The sequence below is a fragment of the Schizophyllum commune genome (assembly GCF_000143185.2).
Source record: "Schizophyllum commune H4-8 unplaced genomic scaffold SCHCOscaffold_7, whole genome shotgun sequence".
Lineage (NCBI taxonomy): Eukaryota > Fungi > Basidiomycota > Agaricomycetes > Agaricales > Schizophyllaceae > Schizophyllum > Schizophyllum commune.
The window spans coordinates 101,726-115,817 of NW_026089544.1; the positions used below are offsets into that span (position 1 = coordinate 101,726).

Here is a 14,092-nt window from a genome sequence, read left to right on the forward strand (position 1 = left end):
AGCATGCAGTGGGGTCCCATTTATCCAGCCCACGAGTCGAGATCTAGCTCGAAAAGACGACGCCGAGGTACGCGCGGACTTGGCGCGGAGCGCGCGATAGCTGGTATGAGAGCTCCGGCAACGGCGGCTTGAAAGCTCGGGCAGCGATGGGATGCTTAGCATCAAAATGTAGACATTATCCAGTTTCTCTCTGTCGATACCCGTCGCGCCCACTCGACGGGAGAGTGCAGTAAATCGTGCTTGATATGATTCCTCGTAGTTATGCGCTGTAGATCCGGTACAAAGACAATTAATTACGTGGCGGTAGGTCTAAAATTGAATGAAGACAAGGTGCATAGAACGTTTAGAAAGGTGGTGATTAGAAGGGATGGTGTCTGCGTACTCGAGCCAGTATGTAATGGTCGGAGGAGCTATGCGCGGGAGAGTGACACGGGCAATGAGCGGGCGACGGAAATTAACCCACGAGTGAGAGAAGGCCATCAGCCATGGGCGGAAGAGAGGCGAGTAAGATAAGGAAACGGCAGGATGAATCGACGAGGGAAGGGAAATATGGAGCATAGACAAGAAATGCGAGACGCGCTGATACCGGACAAGGGAACAGACGACCTTCGCTAAATCATCGTGTCGTAGACGCGCCCGTGGTCACTAGCGGCAGCAATCTCGAGCATATGTTCGAGGCGTCCGTGCATTGCGTATGGATCCTGCTGCGCGTCGAACGCCAAGGTCTCCTCTGGGTCGAACGCGTCGAGCTCTGAGGCGTCCTCGGTGTCGAATATGGCGGGCGGCCCTTCTCCCGAGTACACCTGGTATAGAAGACTTTCGTTCAAAAACAGCTCCGACCAAGCGGACGAGTAGGCCGCCTGTTGCGCCGCAAAGTCGATGAGGTCCACCGGGCAATGAGTCGTCGCGAAGGGTTCCGGCAGTTGCTCCATGGGCGCGTATTGCTCTTGCGCGGCGTCAAGCGGTTCAGACCAAGAGCTCGTCTGCTGCCCATGCCATGCTCCCATCATGCCCGCGTCTTGCTCGAGGCACTGCTCATGAAACATCTGTTCCTGAGGTCCAAGCGTCCATCCCTGGGTCGAGTCAATCTGCAATTGTTGTGGAGCCTCGTCCGCCTCTTGTCTCTCGGAATACGCTTCCTTGATTCGCGCTATCCAAAGTGCCTCGGACCTCAATGAATGAGTATAGTCGGGAGGAGCGCGCGCGAGATTCGAAGGGTGAGCCATAGGATGACGGTTACTGACGGCGCCGAGCTCGGGAAACTGGTGAGAGGCAGCGGAGGAATGGGACGCGGGTCCATAGAGGGCGGGAATGTCGCCCATGTCGTCGACCGAGTCCGACGGAGCAAGATCGAATCTATCGCCAATCATCCACGAGAAGTCGGCGGGGAGCGGAAGCCCTTCGCGCGTCGATGCGCTGGTGCCTGCAGAAGGCCAAGCAGAACGTGCACTAAACGGTAGCGGCGGGGTAGGTAAGTTGGTCAAAGTCTTAGACGCAAGGGTTGAAAGTGTCGAGGTTGGGAGATGAGGCGGAGTCAGACCCTCTTGATGGTACGAGGTGGCACCAGGGGCGACCGGCACTGGACAGTGAGCGTAGCCGTCCGCGGTGCTTAGTCGCAAGGGGTTTGGCGATGCTCGAGCGTCGACGCCGAACGACGGTGCGGAGGGACAGTTGCGAGCAGAGGAGTCGTCGAAGGTAGAGAAGAGGCCGTCAAAGGTTAAGATGGGTGTATTAGAGTACGTCGTCGCGGGTGATGAGTCCGTGGTGGATTGCGATGGTCCAGTCGCTTCAGGAACGTCGTCGAGCGGAAAGGGCATCTTCATCGTTGACGTGTCCGGATGAACGACTCTGCGTTTGGAGGTTCTGCATCCGTGTTTGTTCCTGAGGTGGCGGTTGAGGTTCCCCCGAATGGGGTATGAGGCCTCACACTTCTTGCCGCCTATGAAGAGAGGACAATGGAAGCGTTTTCTGGCACCAGGTGAGTCCTATTTGGCTATTATGATGAGATGAAGCACGCACCCAGACGATGATTGCGACACCCTCGGCATCGGTGGCTCGACGTGATTCTCCAATGGCGAGCTAAATTCAAGCTCGGGGCGAGTGTGTTCGAGGTAGTTTGCGAACGTCGAGGTCAATGGTTCACCGATGCGGGTGTGGCGCTCTCTACCGAGGGAATGAGGGATGAGAACTTGATGAGAACGGCCGGGACGAAGCCAACTATATAAATTCTCGACGTTACGTTACCTTCGATCGCCTGTCCCACTCAAGTGTATGTCGCGCGCATCAATAACTGCGTATGATAAAGTTCCCTGCCAGAGGTATCAATAGCGTGGTCGTCCTTGGCGCAGCAGACATATGGAGGTCCTCGAGAATGCGGGGGCGGCGTCTCCGAAGAAGCGAGACGCAAGAGACAAGTTCACACGTCGCCGACGAAGATACCTTTGAGTCCTCATCGTTTGTGATAAGGGATCTCATACCCAGCTCCGGACGTAAGGCGGCGTTCCTCGAACAAAACTCTTGACAGTAACAAGGCAGTGGTGAGGGTGCGGAGGTCTTTTGACGCCTTGACTCCCTTCCCCATGATTCAATCAATTTGAATGGAACAGTCGGAGCTCGAGGACACAGGACGCAACGGGGGCGACGAAGCGGTCTCAAAGGTGAAGGCGGCGGAAGACAAGGAACGCTTTGATAGCCGGACCATGAGCGAGCGACACGTGCTCCCGTCCATATGGGGCAAGTCGAACATGGTTCAAATCTCGGGCTCTCACCTATCGTGTTTTGCGCGAGATAGGTGGCCTACCAGGCTTTCTGGATCACCCTTCGCGATCCATTCAATCGACGAAGGAAGAACATGATCGAGCGGTCGAGGCGGGTACAGACACAGATGAGTTCTTATAGGCGTCTATAAGGTAATCCATATGCAATACGGAGAGCTACGAAGGAGGATTTCGGGGCAGAAATCATTCCTTTGAAGTGATGAGAGCACACAGTGATGTTATATTATGAGAACATGTGAAGGGAGCGTTTTGAAAGCGTCAGAAGCGTCGAGAGGCGTAATTATGAGTGACATGTATGGTAGACAGCGATGGCGAGAAAGGGAAGGTCCATACTCTATAGTGGTGAATTATGGTGCCAGTCGTAGAGGAGAACGTCGATTATAATAGATAATTCTGACCTTCGGGACAAGACTTATTGCCCTAATGGAAGGACGAGCACGGATTAAAGATGTCGAAGTGCGGCGCGTACATGTCCGAGTCGTCGAGGTACTGTGCGAACTCGTCGGAGCTAGCGAAGGGATGCGCTCCGGAGGCTGGATGATGGTGCGGATCGAGGTCAGGGAAGCGCCACGTAGAGGGCGCTTGCTGCGCGTAGACGACTTGGTCGGAATGGTATGATATCTCGTTGCCAGACTGAGGGGGAAGAAGGGAAGCGTCAAACGCTTGCTGAGGGTACGAGGTAGTCGCTTGAGGCGGGCGCTGATTGAAGTCCATTCGAGTCGGGACATGAGTTGTTGCGTGGGTCCCCGCATACTGTCGAGTGAGCGCTTGAGACCCATGCATGGAACTGGTATGCGGGTGACTTCCTTGTTGATGCTGCCGAGCGCGTACCATACCGGCATACTGCTCGTGAAGCGGTCCTCGCGCAGTACGTTGTGGTGCGGGAGCAATATGCGGTTGCAGGACGAGCTCTTGTCGAAGATAAGCTTCCGCCTGTCGCTGTTGTTCAATCCCCATCTCCACCGCCTCACTCCAGAAAAAGTCAGGCTGCGGTGGGGGAACTGGTGGAAAATACATCGTTGGCACCGACAAAGTGTCCATCTTAGGCGCGACGTGCGAGTGATATCCAACCCCGGCAGCCGACCCAGGGTCTTGATGACGAGGAGCGCGAACGCATTGCGGAGGGTGGGGATAGCCTCCCTTGACCATGTCGAAGTCGGTCCGTCTGTGAGGAGCGACAGAAGCGTGTGCAAATCGAGGCTTGTAGATGGAGATGTTGCCGGGATCCGCGTTGGACGAGTAATATCCATCGTCTACAGGTGACGAGAAGTCGGTGCGGCGCGAGACATTCTCGCGCGACCAGATATCAACGTCGAGAGTGGCCCCATAGGTATGAGCGACGCACGGCGGTGGCGTCGTGCTGAAATTGCCGAAGGACATAGAGAGAAAGGTTGACTCCGTCGAAGCCGGCAGACGGGTTGGAATTGGAGTCTCTATCTGGACGCACGAGGCCGAGCCCGTGTCGGCGGCGTTGAAGTAGCCGGACAGAATGTCCGCGCGAGGGCATGAAGGGGCTCGACCGTCTGAGGAGTATCGTTGAATATCGACAACTTCTTCGCGTGGCGGGAAGGGTGAACCGATAGGAAGTTCGTTCGACGCCCCCGAACCAGCATCCTGGGCGTCTAACTTCGAAGGCCCAGAGGCATTGTACTTGTCGAAGCCTAAATGATCCAGCTGGCTCGGACCCCTTTCAGTCTTGCTGTCGTCCGGTTTGACCCAACGGTGCAGGTCCCTCCGGTGGCGGTTGAGGTTACCCACGTTGGACAAGTGTCTGCCGCAGGTAGGACAATTGAGATCTCTAAGGACCAGGTCAGGATCATTGAGGAGGACAACACTGACTATACGTACAGCTTGGAAGGTTGCTCTGCGTCCGTCGATGGTTGCTCGTAGGCGACGGAACGTTGAGGTGGAGGGCAAGAGCGCTGAGACATGGCAGTGCGCAGAGAGATCAAGGGAGTCAAAGTGAGCGCGCGGTGTATATCTGTGAGAGTGAGTACGGCGAGTTTGCGAGAACAGACTATATAGGACCTGGACGTTACGTTACCTTCGATCGCCCGGCCTCCCCGAGCGCATGTCGAGATATCTAGTAATCGCTAGCATGTTTCGGACAGTATAGAGCGTACGATATCTCCTTCAGGATGAAGGTACATAGCACGATAGTCCTTGGCGCGGTAAACGTAGGGCGTTCTTCGCGAATGCGGCGGCGGCGTCGATGAAGAAGCGAGATGAAGAGGAGCATGTTTGAACGCCGCCGACAAGGATCCCATCGAGTGCTCGCCCTTTGTGATAGTGGATCTCATACCCAGCGCGGGCCCACTCGCCAGCTCCGGCCGTAGGGCGGCGTTACTCGAACAAAGATATTTCTCACGGTAACCAGACAGAGGAGAAGGTCCGGCGATCTTGGAACGCCTTGACGCCGCTTTCTCTCGGATTAATGAAGCATTCGGAGCTCAAGAGCGCTGGGCGTCATGTTGGCGATGGGGTGGTCGCTGGGTAGAGACGGAAGAAGACAAGGAACAATTTGATTGCTGAACGCATGAGCGCGCGTGCGACACGTGCTCGCAGTTCATAATGGAGTAAGTTGAAAGGGGCTCCAGTACTGAACTTCGCCGACATCGCCCTCGCTTATGTTCGGACCATATCTCTTTCGTACGATGCGCAATGGATCGCTTCTTTGGCTGGATGGCTCACGCGCCGGCCCATTGACTAGACGAAGGGACAAGATAATTCATGAAATTTGTGAACGGACGAGAGTCTATAATCGAGTACATCTAGGGTAGAGAGCGTAACGAAGGAGATTCCAGTGTGAGAAGCATGTGTGTGACTTGAGAGATGCAAAATGGATGATGAGGAGGAAAGGGAATTCGATGATTGCTTGAGGAGCGCGAAAAGGTATCATGATTACTGGTGACATGTATGGTAGGCGGCGTACGCGATGAGTGTAGGGATAATACAGAGAAACAAGGAAAAGGGAACAAAATCCAGTCGAAGACATGACAGAAGCAATGGCGGATCAAGGAGGTGCGTTTTGCGGGCGCTGCAGGCGCCTTCGGGACAAGGGACATAGCCCTACTAGTGGAAGGAAGACCACGGCATGAAGGCGTCGTCGAAGGTCGGCGCGTCGAAGGCTGGCTGGGCTGCGCAATCGAAGGACGCGTGGGAGATCTGCTTGCGCGGTTCGAGAGCTGGCCGGTGATGCAGGTCGAAGGCTGGGAAGAGCTGCCATTCAAAAGCAGACGGCGCCTGTTGCTCATAGCGAACCCGGTCGTGAGGGTATAGAGAGAAGTCGTCAGGCTGAGGCGGAGGATAGGACGCGTAGGACGATTGCTGAAGGTCTGAGGTTCCCGCTGCAGGAGCCAGATGGTCGAAGTCCGCGGGGACATAAGTCGCCGGGGAGGTCGCCGATTGCTGTTGAGCGAGCGCGTGAAGCTCTTGCACCATAGCGGCCGACCAAGGATCCTCCTCCAGTCGTTGCTGCACGCGGACCATACCCGCGTCTTGCTCTTGACGCGGCGCATGAACCATTCGGTGTTGAGCGGAAGCAATCTCCCGCTGTAGCGCGACCCCTTCTTGTTGTTGTTGACGAAAAGCGTCCGCATGTCGTTGCTGTCGAAACGTTGCCTGAGGCTCCATCTGCTCCCACCAAAGGCCTTCTGATTGCGTCGGATGGGCTGGCGGGAAGTCCGTCGTTGAGGCCGAGGAGAATCCCATGGTCGGGGCCGACGAGAAATTCGCCACTGCGACTGGTGGGTAGCTTGCCATCGCGGCTGGCTGATAGGCGAGAGAGCGGGGAGAGAGGGCGCGTGAAGTGGCGTCGAGAGACGGGAACTTCTCATTCACGGGCTCCGAGTCGAGTGTCTGGGAGAACCCTTGACGCGCCCAGATGCAGTCGTCGGAGAACACAGAAGGGTGAGCGGGATACGAAGGCGGCGGGGTGACCCAGTTAAACGAGGGTGACGAGACGGGTGTCGTATTGATTAAGCCCGGTAGATTGGGCGGGATCGGTCCCTCCATGTGGTGCAAAGCGACGCCTGCGGCGCCGAATACATCGTCGACATCGCCGGTCCTGAAGTCCGTATAGGGGTCCAAATGATGAGCGTCGCAGAGATATTGCTGAGGGTCGACAAGACCTGCGAGAGGCGGGAGGGGTGGGATAATCTGGCTCTCGAGATCAAGCGTCCTGCGCGACTGTTGCGCGACGTCGTTTGGAGAAGTGGACGCATTGGCCAAGTCCCCAGCGTCCATCTTGCTACGCTCCTCTGATGTCGTGGTCTCGCCGGCTTGCCTCTTCCGCCTTTTGACAACAAGTGCCACTATCGTCTTGTACTGCTTCCGCCCGGATTTACGCTCCTCTTCGATTTCTGAGTAAAACCGGCCGTGATCTGTGACCCGGTGCCGGTTTACGTTGCCAACGTTGCTATAGTGTCGTCGACATCTATCCTCGGAGCACAGAAAACGTTTACTGGGGATGAATCAGAAATTCATGTCTAGTTTATAGGAGAAGAATGAGGGGCGCACCAGTATACTCTGAACATCCCCGCGTCGGCCTCCATGGATGGCCAGAACTGAGTGTCTCTGTTTGGAGGGAAGCGGTCGCCGATGTTGAAGGCTAGAGCAAGGGGCTATGGAGTTGACCGGACGCTTGGAAGAAACGTGTTTTGCGTGCTGTTGAGAGCTGGGACAGGGAGAAAAGACGTGAAGTTACTGAATATAAGTATATCATCTCGACGTTACGTTACTCTCGATCGCCCGTCCCCCGGCTGTGTGTGTGTCCGGGATCAATGCTACAATGGCGTGTGACCGTGCAAGAGTTTGGATATCCCCTCCAGGAGGGATCTGAGCGGCGTCATACTCCGCAGCGCGGCGGGCGTTTGACGAGAAGTCGAAGGAGGGCACATCGATTATAGATGCGCGAAAAGGGGAGAGGAGCGCCGTTATGTCACGACGACGGAGTTCTATACTAGTGTTGATAAAGTGTGTTAAGCATCATCGCGAGCGCGGGACCAGTCGTCTTCCCCGGACGTAGGGTTACGTTTGAACAACAAACTCCTTCCGCTTAACAAGGCGAGTAGTCGATGTCCGGAGATATCGTAGTTCCCAAAGAGCACCTTATAATGGCTCGAAGCTGTCGTATATAGAGATATGAGCTGAGTCAAGCGAGTGGTTGCCAGGTTGGAGGAGAGGACAAGGACGCGAGTGACACACGCGATCTTGGCACACGTGGTGCACGTGTGCCACGTGCTCCCAAAGCTCGGCACGGAGCGAGTCGTCTTGTTGTTTTCCTCTCATCGTCACTGGTGCCGTCCTTACTAGGCCTTCTGCGCCACTTTCTGTGGATACCATGCCCCAAGCACAAGCATAGGTACGAGAACAGCGACGAAGCTCAGAAATGAAGTATGCGCGCGCCGACGTATCGGTCGTCCTCCCCTGCTCAGTGCTCACAGTCAATCGCGGATATGGGCATGATGGGCCTTCCATCGTATAGCATGCACAAACATTAGTGACATAAAGCACAGAGGAGAGGTGCAGAGTGCGATATTCAAGCCTGGGTCTCAAGAAATGGGAGAAGCCGATGCCGGATGAGAGAGGGTCGCACGGCGCCGCGACACGTAGATGTTAGAGGTAGAGCAGTGAAAATGTTAAAGGCTCCCTGGCTCAAGATCCTGTCATGAGCCTGGCGTCAATTTCCATGTCGAGGGTGTCCGTGAGTTTGTACAGGGGTCATTCAAGTGTCGTCTGCCCAAACCATCGAGTTCTCGTCAATGCCCGTCGCATAGAAAGTCTGCCCAGTCGCAAGGTGCTAATACTGGATTCGCCAAGGGCTATTGCTGTTTCCATATAGTGAACTGAAGAATAACGGCCTCGCATCGCTGATCCGATTCACTAGGAATCTGCTATGACTCGTACCTCAGCATCGCGTCGCCCAAGCTCCTCGTATCGAATGTGTAAGTATCCTCGATTGCGCTCGCTACCCGGAGGCCCGACTAATCCCAGGACGATCCATGTTCATCGGCCGTATACGCGTGGAAGCCGTCGAGAGCAGGAAGGTCCAGATCATCGAAGGCAGCGGCAGCGAAGTCTCCAAGCGCTGTAGACTCGCCGAGACCAACGTCCCAAGCAAGTTGATTGGGATCGACAAACGGAGGAAATTGAGGCAGAGGCGGCGACGCCAGCGGAGTCGAAGTCAACGTCGAGAAGTTCGCCGAGGATGGCAGGTCCGTGTTCAGGTTTGTGGCGGAAGATGGGTGCATCCTAGACTGCGGGAGAGTCCAGTCGTCGCCAGGGTCGAGCGCCTCGTGAAGGGTGGGCAATGAGGCGTTGTTGAATCCTGGCATGAAGGGATTCGAGAAGATCGTGTCGGGGTGATACTGGGCCGCGAAGTTTGGCGTATCGACGGAAGCGAAGATCGCCGAGCCGAGGGCGTATTGGGCAGGAGCAGGGAGGTGATCGACAGGCGCGGTATCGATGACCTGGAAGTCGATCGGGGGCGCCGAGAGACGTTCTAGATCGTCGTTCATGGGAACGGTCAGGCTGCACCTCTGCGGCATCAGCGACGATGAGGATTGATTCCCCGCCAGCGCCACCTCGTCGTCGACGTCGCCTTCAGCATCCATATCGCCGTCTGCGTCGCTGTCCCAGTCCCTCGCCGCGTCTTCATGCCGACCTTCCTCCGAATCTGCGTCCTCCTCCCGCTCCGCGTGCGACTCTTCGTCTATCTTTCGGTCATCCTTCCGCCGCTTCTTGGGGACGTGACCATGTTCGCTAACGCGGTGGCGATGGAGCCTGGCTCTATCAGAGAACCGTTGGTCGCACTTAGAGCATGGTGCCATCAACGATTTATCGCTGAGAGGATTGTTAGCATCGGAATTCAATGTCGGTAGAGTTGCAGACAACGAAAAGAGGTTCGGCAAGGTCATGATGCAGCAGACGAGTGGCGGGCTCATGATAGTAAGCTAGACCGGCAAATGTGGGTGGAAATGGGATGTCATGATCGCTCAGGCCGATGTAGAAAGAAAGGGGCACACGCACTGTTGAGAAGCAATGTGCCTCGTCAAGCTTCCTTTCTGAGGGAAGTCTTTTCCGCACCAATCGCAACGATGTGGCCTGAGAGGAGAGTAAGTATGTACAATGCTGAAGAGTGGGGCGTTGAATGAATGCGATCGTCGTGTGCAGCGACCGCAGCAAGCATACGAGAATTGAACATACCTCTTGAAGAGATCTGCCCCCGGAGCGTCGTCCGCATAATGTAGTCGCTTATGCTGAATCTTGCTGGTCGAAGAAAGCGCCCGTCTTCCACAACTGTCGCAATGAAGGCCGTCGCGGAATCCGGGGAGCTCATCCCTAGACATGAATAACGCCTGGAGTAGGTATCAGCGGACAACGTTGGGTGACAGACAGTCATGTCCGGCTAGACTGAGCCTCGAGAGATCCACGCCCAGCAAGGGGGATGGCATTGCAGTCGAGTTTGGAAGACATCACGGATGCGAGGACTCACCAACTCTGTCTTCCTGACGCGCGGTTTCTGCGGGGCGCATGCTTTTCTGGTGACGGAAGCCTTCCTCGTGGTGTGCGGCTTAGCGTATATACCCATGACGGCCGAGGATGAAATGAGCAAAGTGACAGTCAATCGGAGTGATGGATGTGGCAGCAGCGAGCTAGAAGGTGCGTGCGAAAGGACAGCAATGAGCGGGAAGCTGCGTCGGGAGGCAATTTTCAAGCAGTGATCAGGCGGCGACTTCAGATTTGCCCAATATATAATATCTGGCACACAGATCTCTGAGTTGTTGATCGTTCATCCGCTGTTAACTTACTTGACGACGCCTCCACCGCTTGATGACTGCCACCGAGATGGTTTATCCATCGCCGCGATAAGGCTCGTTCATTCATTGGAGCGGCATGTTCGTGAAGCTGAAGGGTTCCCGTAGATGATAATTGGCGACCAGGCCGGAACGGCATCCGATGGCCAGGGCACCGACACGCGCTCGAAAACAAAGATAGTTGCAAAGAAAGGCCTGGGAATGGATTCGCAATAATGAAAGGGGCCGTCTGGCATCCATTGATGAGGATTACATTCGGGGTCGTCGTTGCGGAGGACAAGAAGCGAAAATTGATGCGCGGCCCACGAGGTCGAGAACACGTGGGTATCATCCGCATGGGGAAATTCGACCCAAGTTGCCACTGAACTCCTCTGTTCAGAGCGATACGAGCAATGCTTTTAACTTACTTGCAAGACAGTCTCAAGGAACACTGGAGGGGAGGCATCCAGCTGTGACACATCTCCCATGCTCGCCGCTTCGTCAGTGCACAAGCAACGCGTCAGCAACGACCAGCTGCACCATTTTAAGGGGCAGGTTTGGTCAGCACGGATAGTCCCTAGTCACTTGTTTACATAGAATGGATACCGACGATCTACTCGACTTGCATATCGTTCTCGAGTGCCTCGAAATGTAAGTTGACGCCGGAATTGTAGAGATCGCCCTTTGCGGCGGCGATATCTGGCGAAGGAGGCCAGAGTCCAGCGGGTGAGGTGTACGTGAGCGCAATGAGCTTGCGCTTCAATGCCAGCACCTCCACTCGGTGCGTGAAGCGATACACGAGCAGGTCCAGCTCGCATCCGCCTCGGCAGATAATGTGTATCTTGCTGAGCAGAGGCATGTTCGGTTGTCCATCGGCCATAGGGGACGAAAGAAAACACAGAAGATTGCGGATCTCGCGCACATCGTCGCTTATGAAGATGAGGTGCTTGACGCGGTTGAACATCTCGACGACGGGGGAAATGATGAGCCAAGGTGCGTTGAGCTCGAGGGCGTCGCAGCGGCTGACAAGCTCCTGCATGACTTCGAGGATGGAGTCATGAAGCGGCTGCACCTCGTTGCATGATATGCGGTTGATTCTGACAGTGACGGGGCCGGACCGCTCTCTCCAGAGGATGATCGGGTGAAGCGCCGTGCCGGGGTCTCCGTCACTACCAGTGACATGTGCTTGCCACTTGACCGTTTCTGAGACGTCGAGCCATGACCTTTCCCATACCATATTGAGCGTGTGGCGCCCGGTATGCGACCCTGAGCTGGCCAAGGATAGCGCTGTAAAGCCAGCTGCGATGGCATCAACTATACGCGTAGATTGAATTTAGTCTGAAGGGTCATTTCAGCGAAGCCACTCACGTTCGTCGACGACGGACATGTCGTGGGTACCGGAGGATGGATAGTGGGCTTTTGAAAGATGCTGTTCTCGTAGTAGCGCCACTTCGACCTTATAGCGGTCGTAGTCCAACGATACTGGCCAGGTCAAGGCTCCAGCGACGGCGGCGTAATGGATGGTTGATCGGACCAGACGCCTCATGCCACTCACGAGGGACATAAACATAAACAAATATTCATTGTGGCGTCCTGATGGGCGTTTGTTAGCGAGAAACAAAGGGAAACCACTTGATATCACCCCAATAACTTCGGAGCCATACGCGGGTACTCTTGTCGCACGCGACATTATCGAATAAGACGGCGGCGCTTGCCCTAAGCTGCCACTCATAGCGACTGCAGTGGCATGATTGACACCGCATTCTGGGTTCAGTCTCTGGATGTGCAAGCTACTGGTTTGCACACTTATGTTGTAATGGACCTATACAAGGTCGAGAACTATACGCGCGAGCCTCAACATGCGTCCGGAATGATGATCAATCTGGTCGTTCGAGTGTTGCCGGCGAGATGTCGTTCGGACAATCTGTGCTCAATCCCACATCGCGCGTCAGAGTCGAGAAGAGATATGTTGCAGAACATCAATTGGTATCGATGGTAGCAGAGTCAAAGCTTTGCGTGCGCCTTGAGCGCCGCCACATCAACTTCAGACTCCGACGCCTTCGCCGCCACAAATTCGCATGTTCGAATCTTGAGTAATCTTCGACCTGGAGTCGACGCTGACCTTCGGGGTGTATCGAATTCATTCGAGAGAAAAGTGCGAATCATATCCAGGCATTGCTCGAAGATCTTGAAACGAAGACCTAGCGCGCGCCGTCATGCTGCAATTGTGTCTCGGCCACTACTCAGATCCGCTTTTCGTTCTTCTCTGTGGTATCCGACGTCGAAGGAGCAGCCTCGACCTCTTCTGCTTAGCCCACCCCTTCCATTTCCTCGATGGATCAAGAGTAATACTTGGCATTCAGCTCTCGACCCTACACACTCTCTGGGCGCTTCCAACGGAGCGCCGTACCGTATCCGGACGCATGTGTCGAACACCGCCTCAGCCTCTTGACGCAATCAGGTCCCAGCCGACTACCTCCCCCGGCGCGCCGCGCGCCATTCTGAGGAAGGGCCGCAGCCAACGCGTCTATTCGACTCGGCACCGCACACAACTTACTCTATGCGATCCGCAGGACACGATGAAGCAGATCTTGGCCTGAGAATGCGGGCGTCGAGTCCCGAGCGGTGAGCACTATGCCATCGTCTAGCGATGACCGCTATACAACAGTCCACTCTCTAGATTCTCCGTGACCTCCGGTGCGCTCAGTCGCTCCCCTGGCATTCTCTCGACTGCGATAGACCACCGCAGACGACAGCGCCGCAGAACGTACGCACCATCGTCAACGGCGGTCTACCTTCTGCTCGAGACCTCGGGCGCTGTACGTATTCCGAATACGCAGACCAAGCGCCTTGGAAGGGCTTTTCCGAATATTCCTTCGCGCGCGCTGACAGGCCTCCGAATGAGAAGCTCGCGCTCCGAATACGACGCTCGATGAGAAAGACATCCATATAGAGAACAAGGGTCGCCTTATTTGCCTCAAAGGCGCACGCAGAAGCGCTTGATGTCGTGCTTGAGGGCGAAGATGGTGAATGCCGGGGATCTGCGGTGTACTTTTGAATTTTAATTCACACCCTGGGGGATATCCTTCTGCTTACTTCACGGTCGAAACACTTCAGCAACGGCTACTACCTAGTTTTCGACCTGCGCTCAGAGTCGAAGGCCCTGTATCATCTGGCGAGGTGAATGTTATCTGCTGCACCTCTTCATTCGCTATTTGCGTCGCTATACCTCTATCGGATGGCTGTCCTCAGCGGTGAGCACCTACCATTGTCCATTGTTCACTTCATTCCTGATCCGCCCCGGACCCGGGTTGGGTCCGGGCTTCACGGCGTCACCTATCCTTAAGCTAGAGTATCCTGCGGCGTCCTTGTCAGTATGCGGCGGCGCCCTTAAGTTGAAAGACAAGCTGCGGACCTCTCGGCATCGAGACTAGCTGTGGCACCAAGACGGCGAGACAGGACTCGACAAGTCCATCGCTAGCGACTCTGGAGTCCATCAGCGACCTAAGCGCGTCTCCG

At 55.5% G+C, this 14,092-nt stretch overlaps 7 protein-coding genes across 7 annotated transcripts; 2 read left to right on the forward strand and 5 right to left on the reverse strand.

Annotated features, from left to right (window-relative positions):
- Positions 1-611: 611 nt before the first annotated feature.
- On the reverse strand, positions 612-2,197 carry SCHCODRAFT_02579951 (uncharacterized protein; the record flags this gene model as incomplete). The annotated part of the gene is made up of 2 exons (XM_003031108.3): positions 2,020-2,197; positions 612-1,968 (listed from the first exon to the last, which is right to left on the reverse strand). The coding sequence occupies exons 1-2, from the start codon at positions 2,046-2,048 to the stop codon at positions 612-614; spliced, it is 1,386 nt and encodes a 461-aa protein (XP_003031154.2). The 5' UTR covers positions 2,049-2,197.
- Positions 2,198-2,991: 794 nt separating this feature from the next.
- On the reverse strand, positions 2,992-4,927 carry SCHCODRAFT_02543503 (uncharacterized protein). The gene is made up of 2 exons (XM_003031107.3): positions 4,626-4,927; positions 2,992-4,575 (listed from the first exon to the last, which is right to left on the reverse strand). Exons 1-2 carry the CDS (start codon positions 4,706-4,708, stop codon positions 3,198-3,200), a joined length of 1,461 nt encoding a protein of 486 aa, XP_003031153.1. The 5' UTR covers positions 4,709-4,927; the 3' UTR covers positions 2,992-3,197.
- A 922-nt stretch (positions 4,928-5,849) lies between these two features.
- Positions 5,850-7,330, reverse strand: SCHCODRAFT_02579958 (uncharacterized protein; the record flags this gene model as incomplete). The annotated part of the gene is made up of 2 exons (XM_003031106.2): positions 5,850-7,239; positions 7,296-7,330. 2 exons carry the CDS (start codon positions 7,328-7,330, stop codon positions 5,850-5,852), a joined length of 1,425 nt encoding a protein of 474 aa, XP_003031152.1.
- Positions 7,331-8,761: 1,431 nt separating this feature from the next.
- On the reverse strand, positions 8,762-10,368 carry SCHCODRAFT_02505034 (uncharacterized protein; the record flags this gene model as incomplete). Its single annotated transcript, XM_003031105.1, has 4 exons — positions 8,762-9,620; positions 9,807-9,881; positions 9,984-10,135; positions 10,273-10,368. The coding sequence occupies 4 exons, from the start codon at positions 10,366-10,368 to the stop codon at positions 8,762-8,764; spliced, it is 1,182 nt and encodes a 393-aa protein (XP_003031151.1).
- An 818-nt stretch (positions 10,369-11,186) lies between these two features.
- SCHCODRAFT_02749068 (uncharacterized protein) lies at positions 11,187-11,960 on the reverse strand (the record flags this gene model as incomplete). The annotated part of the gene is made up of 2 exons (XM_003031104.2): positions 11,187-11,887; positions 11,942-11,960. The coding sequence occupies 2 exons, from the start codon at positions 11,958-11,960 to the stop codon at positions 11,187-11,189; spliced, it is 720 nt and encodes a 239-aa protein (XP_003031150.1).
- Positions 11,961-12,704: 744 nt separating this feature from the next.
- SCHCODRAFT_02305968 (uncharacterized protein) lies at positions 12,705-13,225 on the forward strand. The gene is made up of 2 exons (XM_050342318.1): positions 12,705-12,728; positions 12,779-13,225. The coding sequence occupies exon 2, from the start codon at positions 12,790-12,792 to the stop codon at positions 13,171-13,173; it is 384 nt and encodes a 127-aa protein (XP_050199436.1). The 5' UTR covers positions 12,705-12,728; positions 12,779-12,789; the 3' UTR covers positions 13,174-13,225.
- Positions 13,226-13,265: 40 nt separating this feature from the next.
- On the forward strand, positions 13,266-13,934 carry SCHCODRAFT_02543515 (uncharacterized protein). The gene has a single exon (XM_050343621.1). The coding sequence runs from the start codon at positions 13,604-13,606 to the stop codon at positions 13,829-13,831; it is 228 nt and encodes a 75-aa protein (XP_050199437.1). The 5' UTR covers positions 13,266-13,603; the 3' UTR covers positions 13,832-13,934.
- Positions 13,935-14,092: the final 158 nt, after the last annotated feature.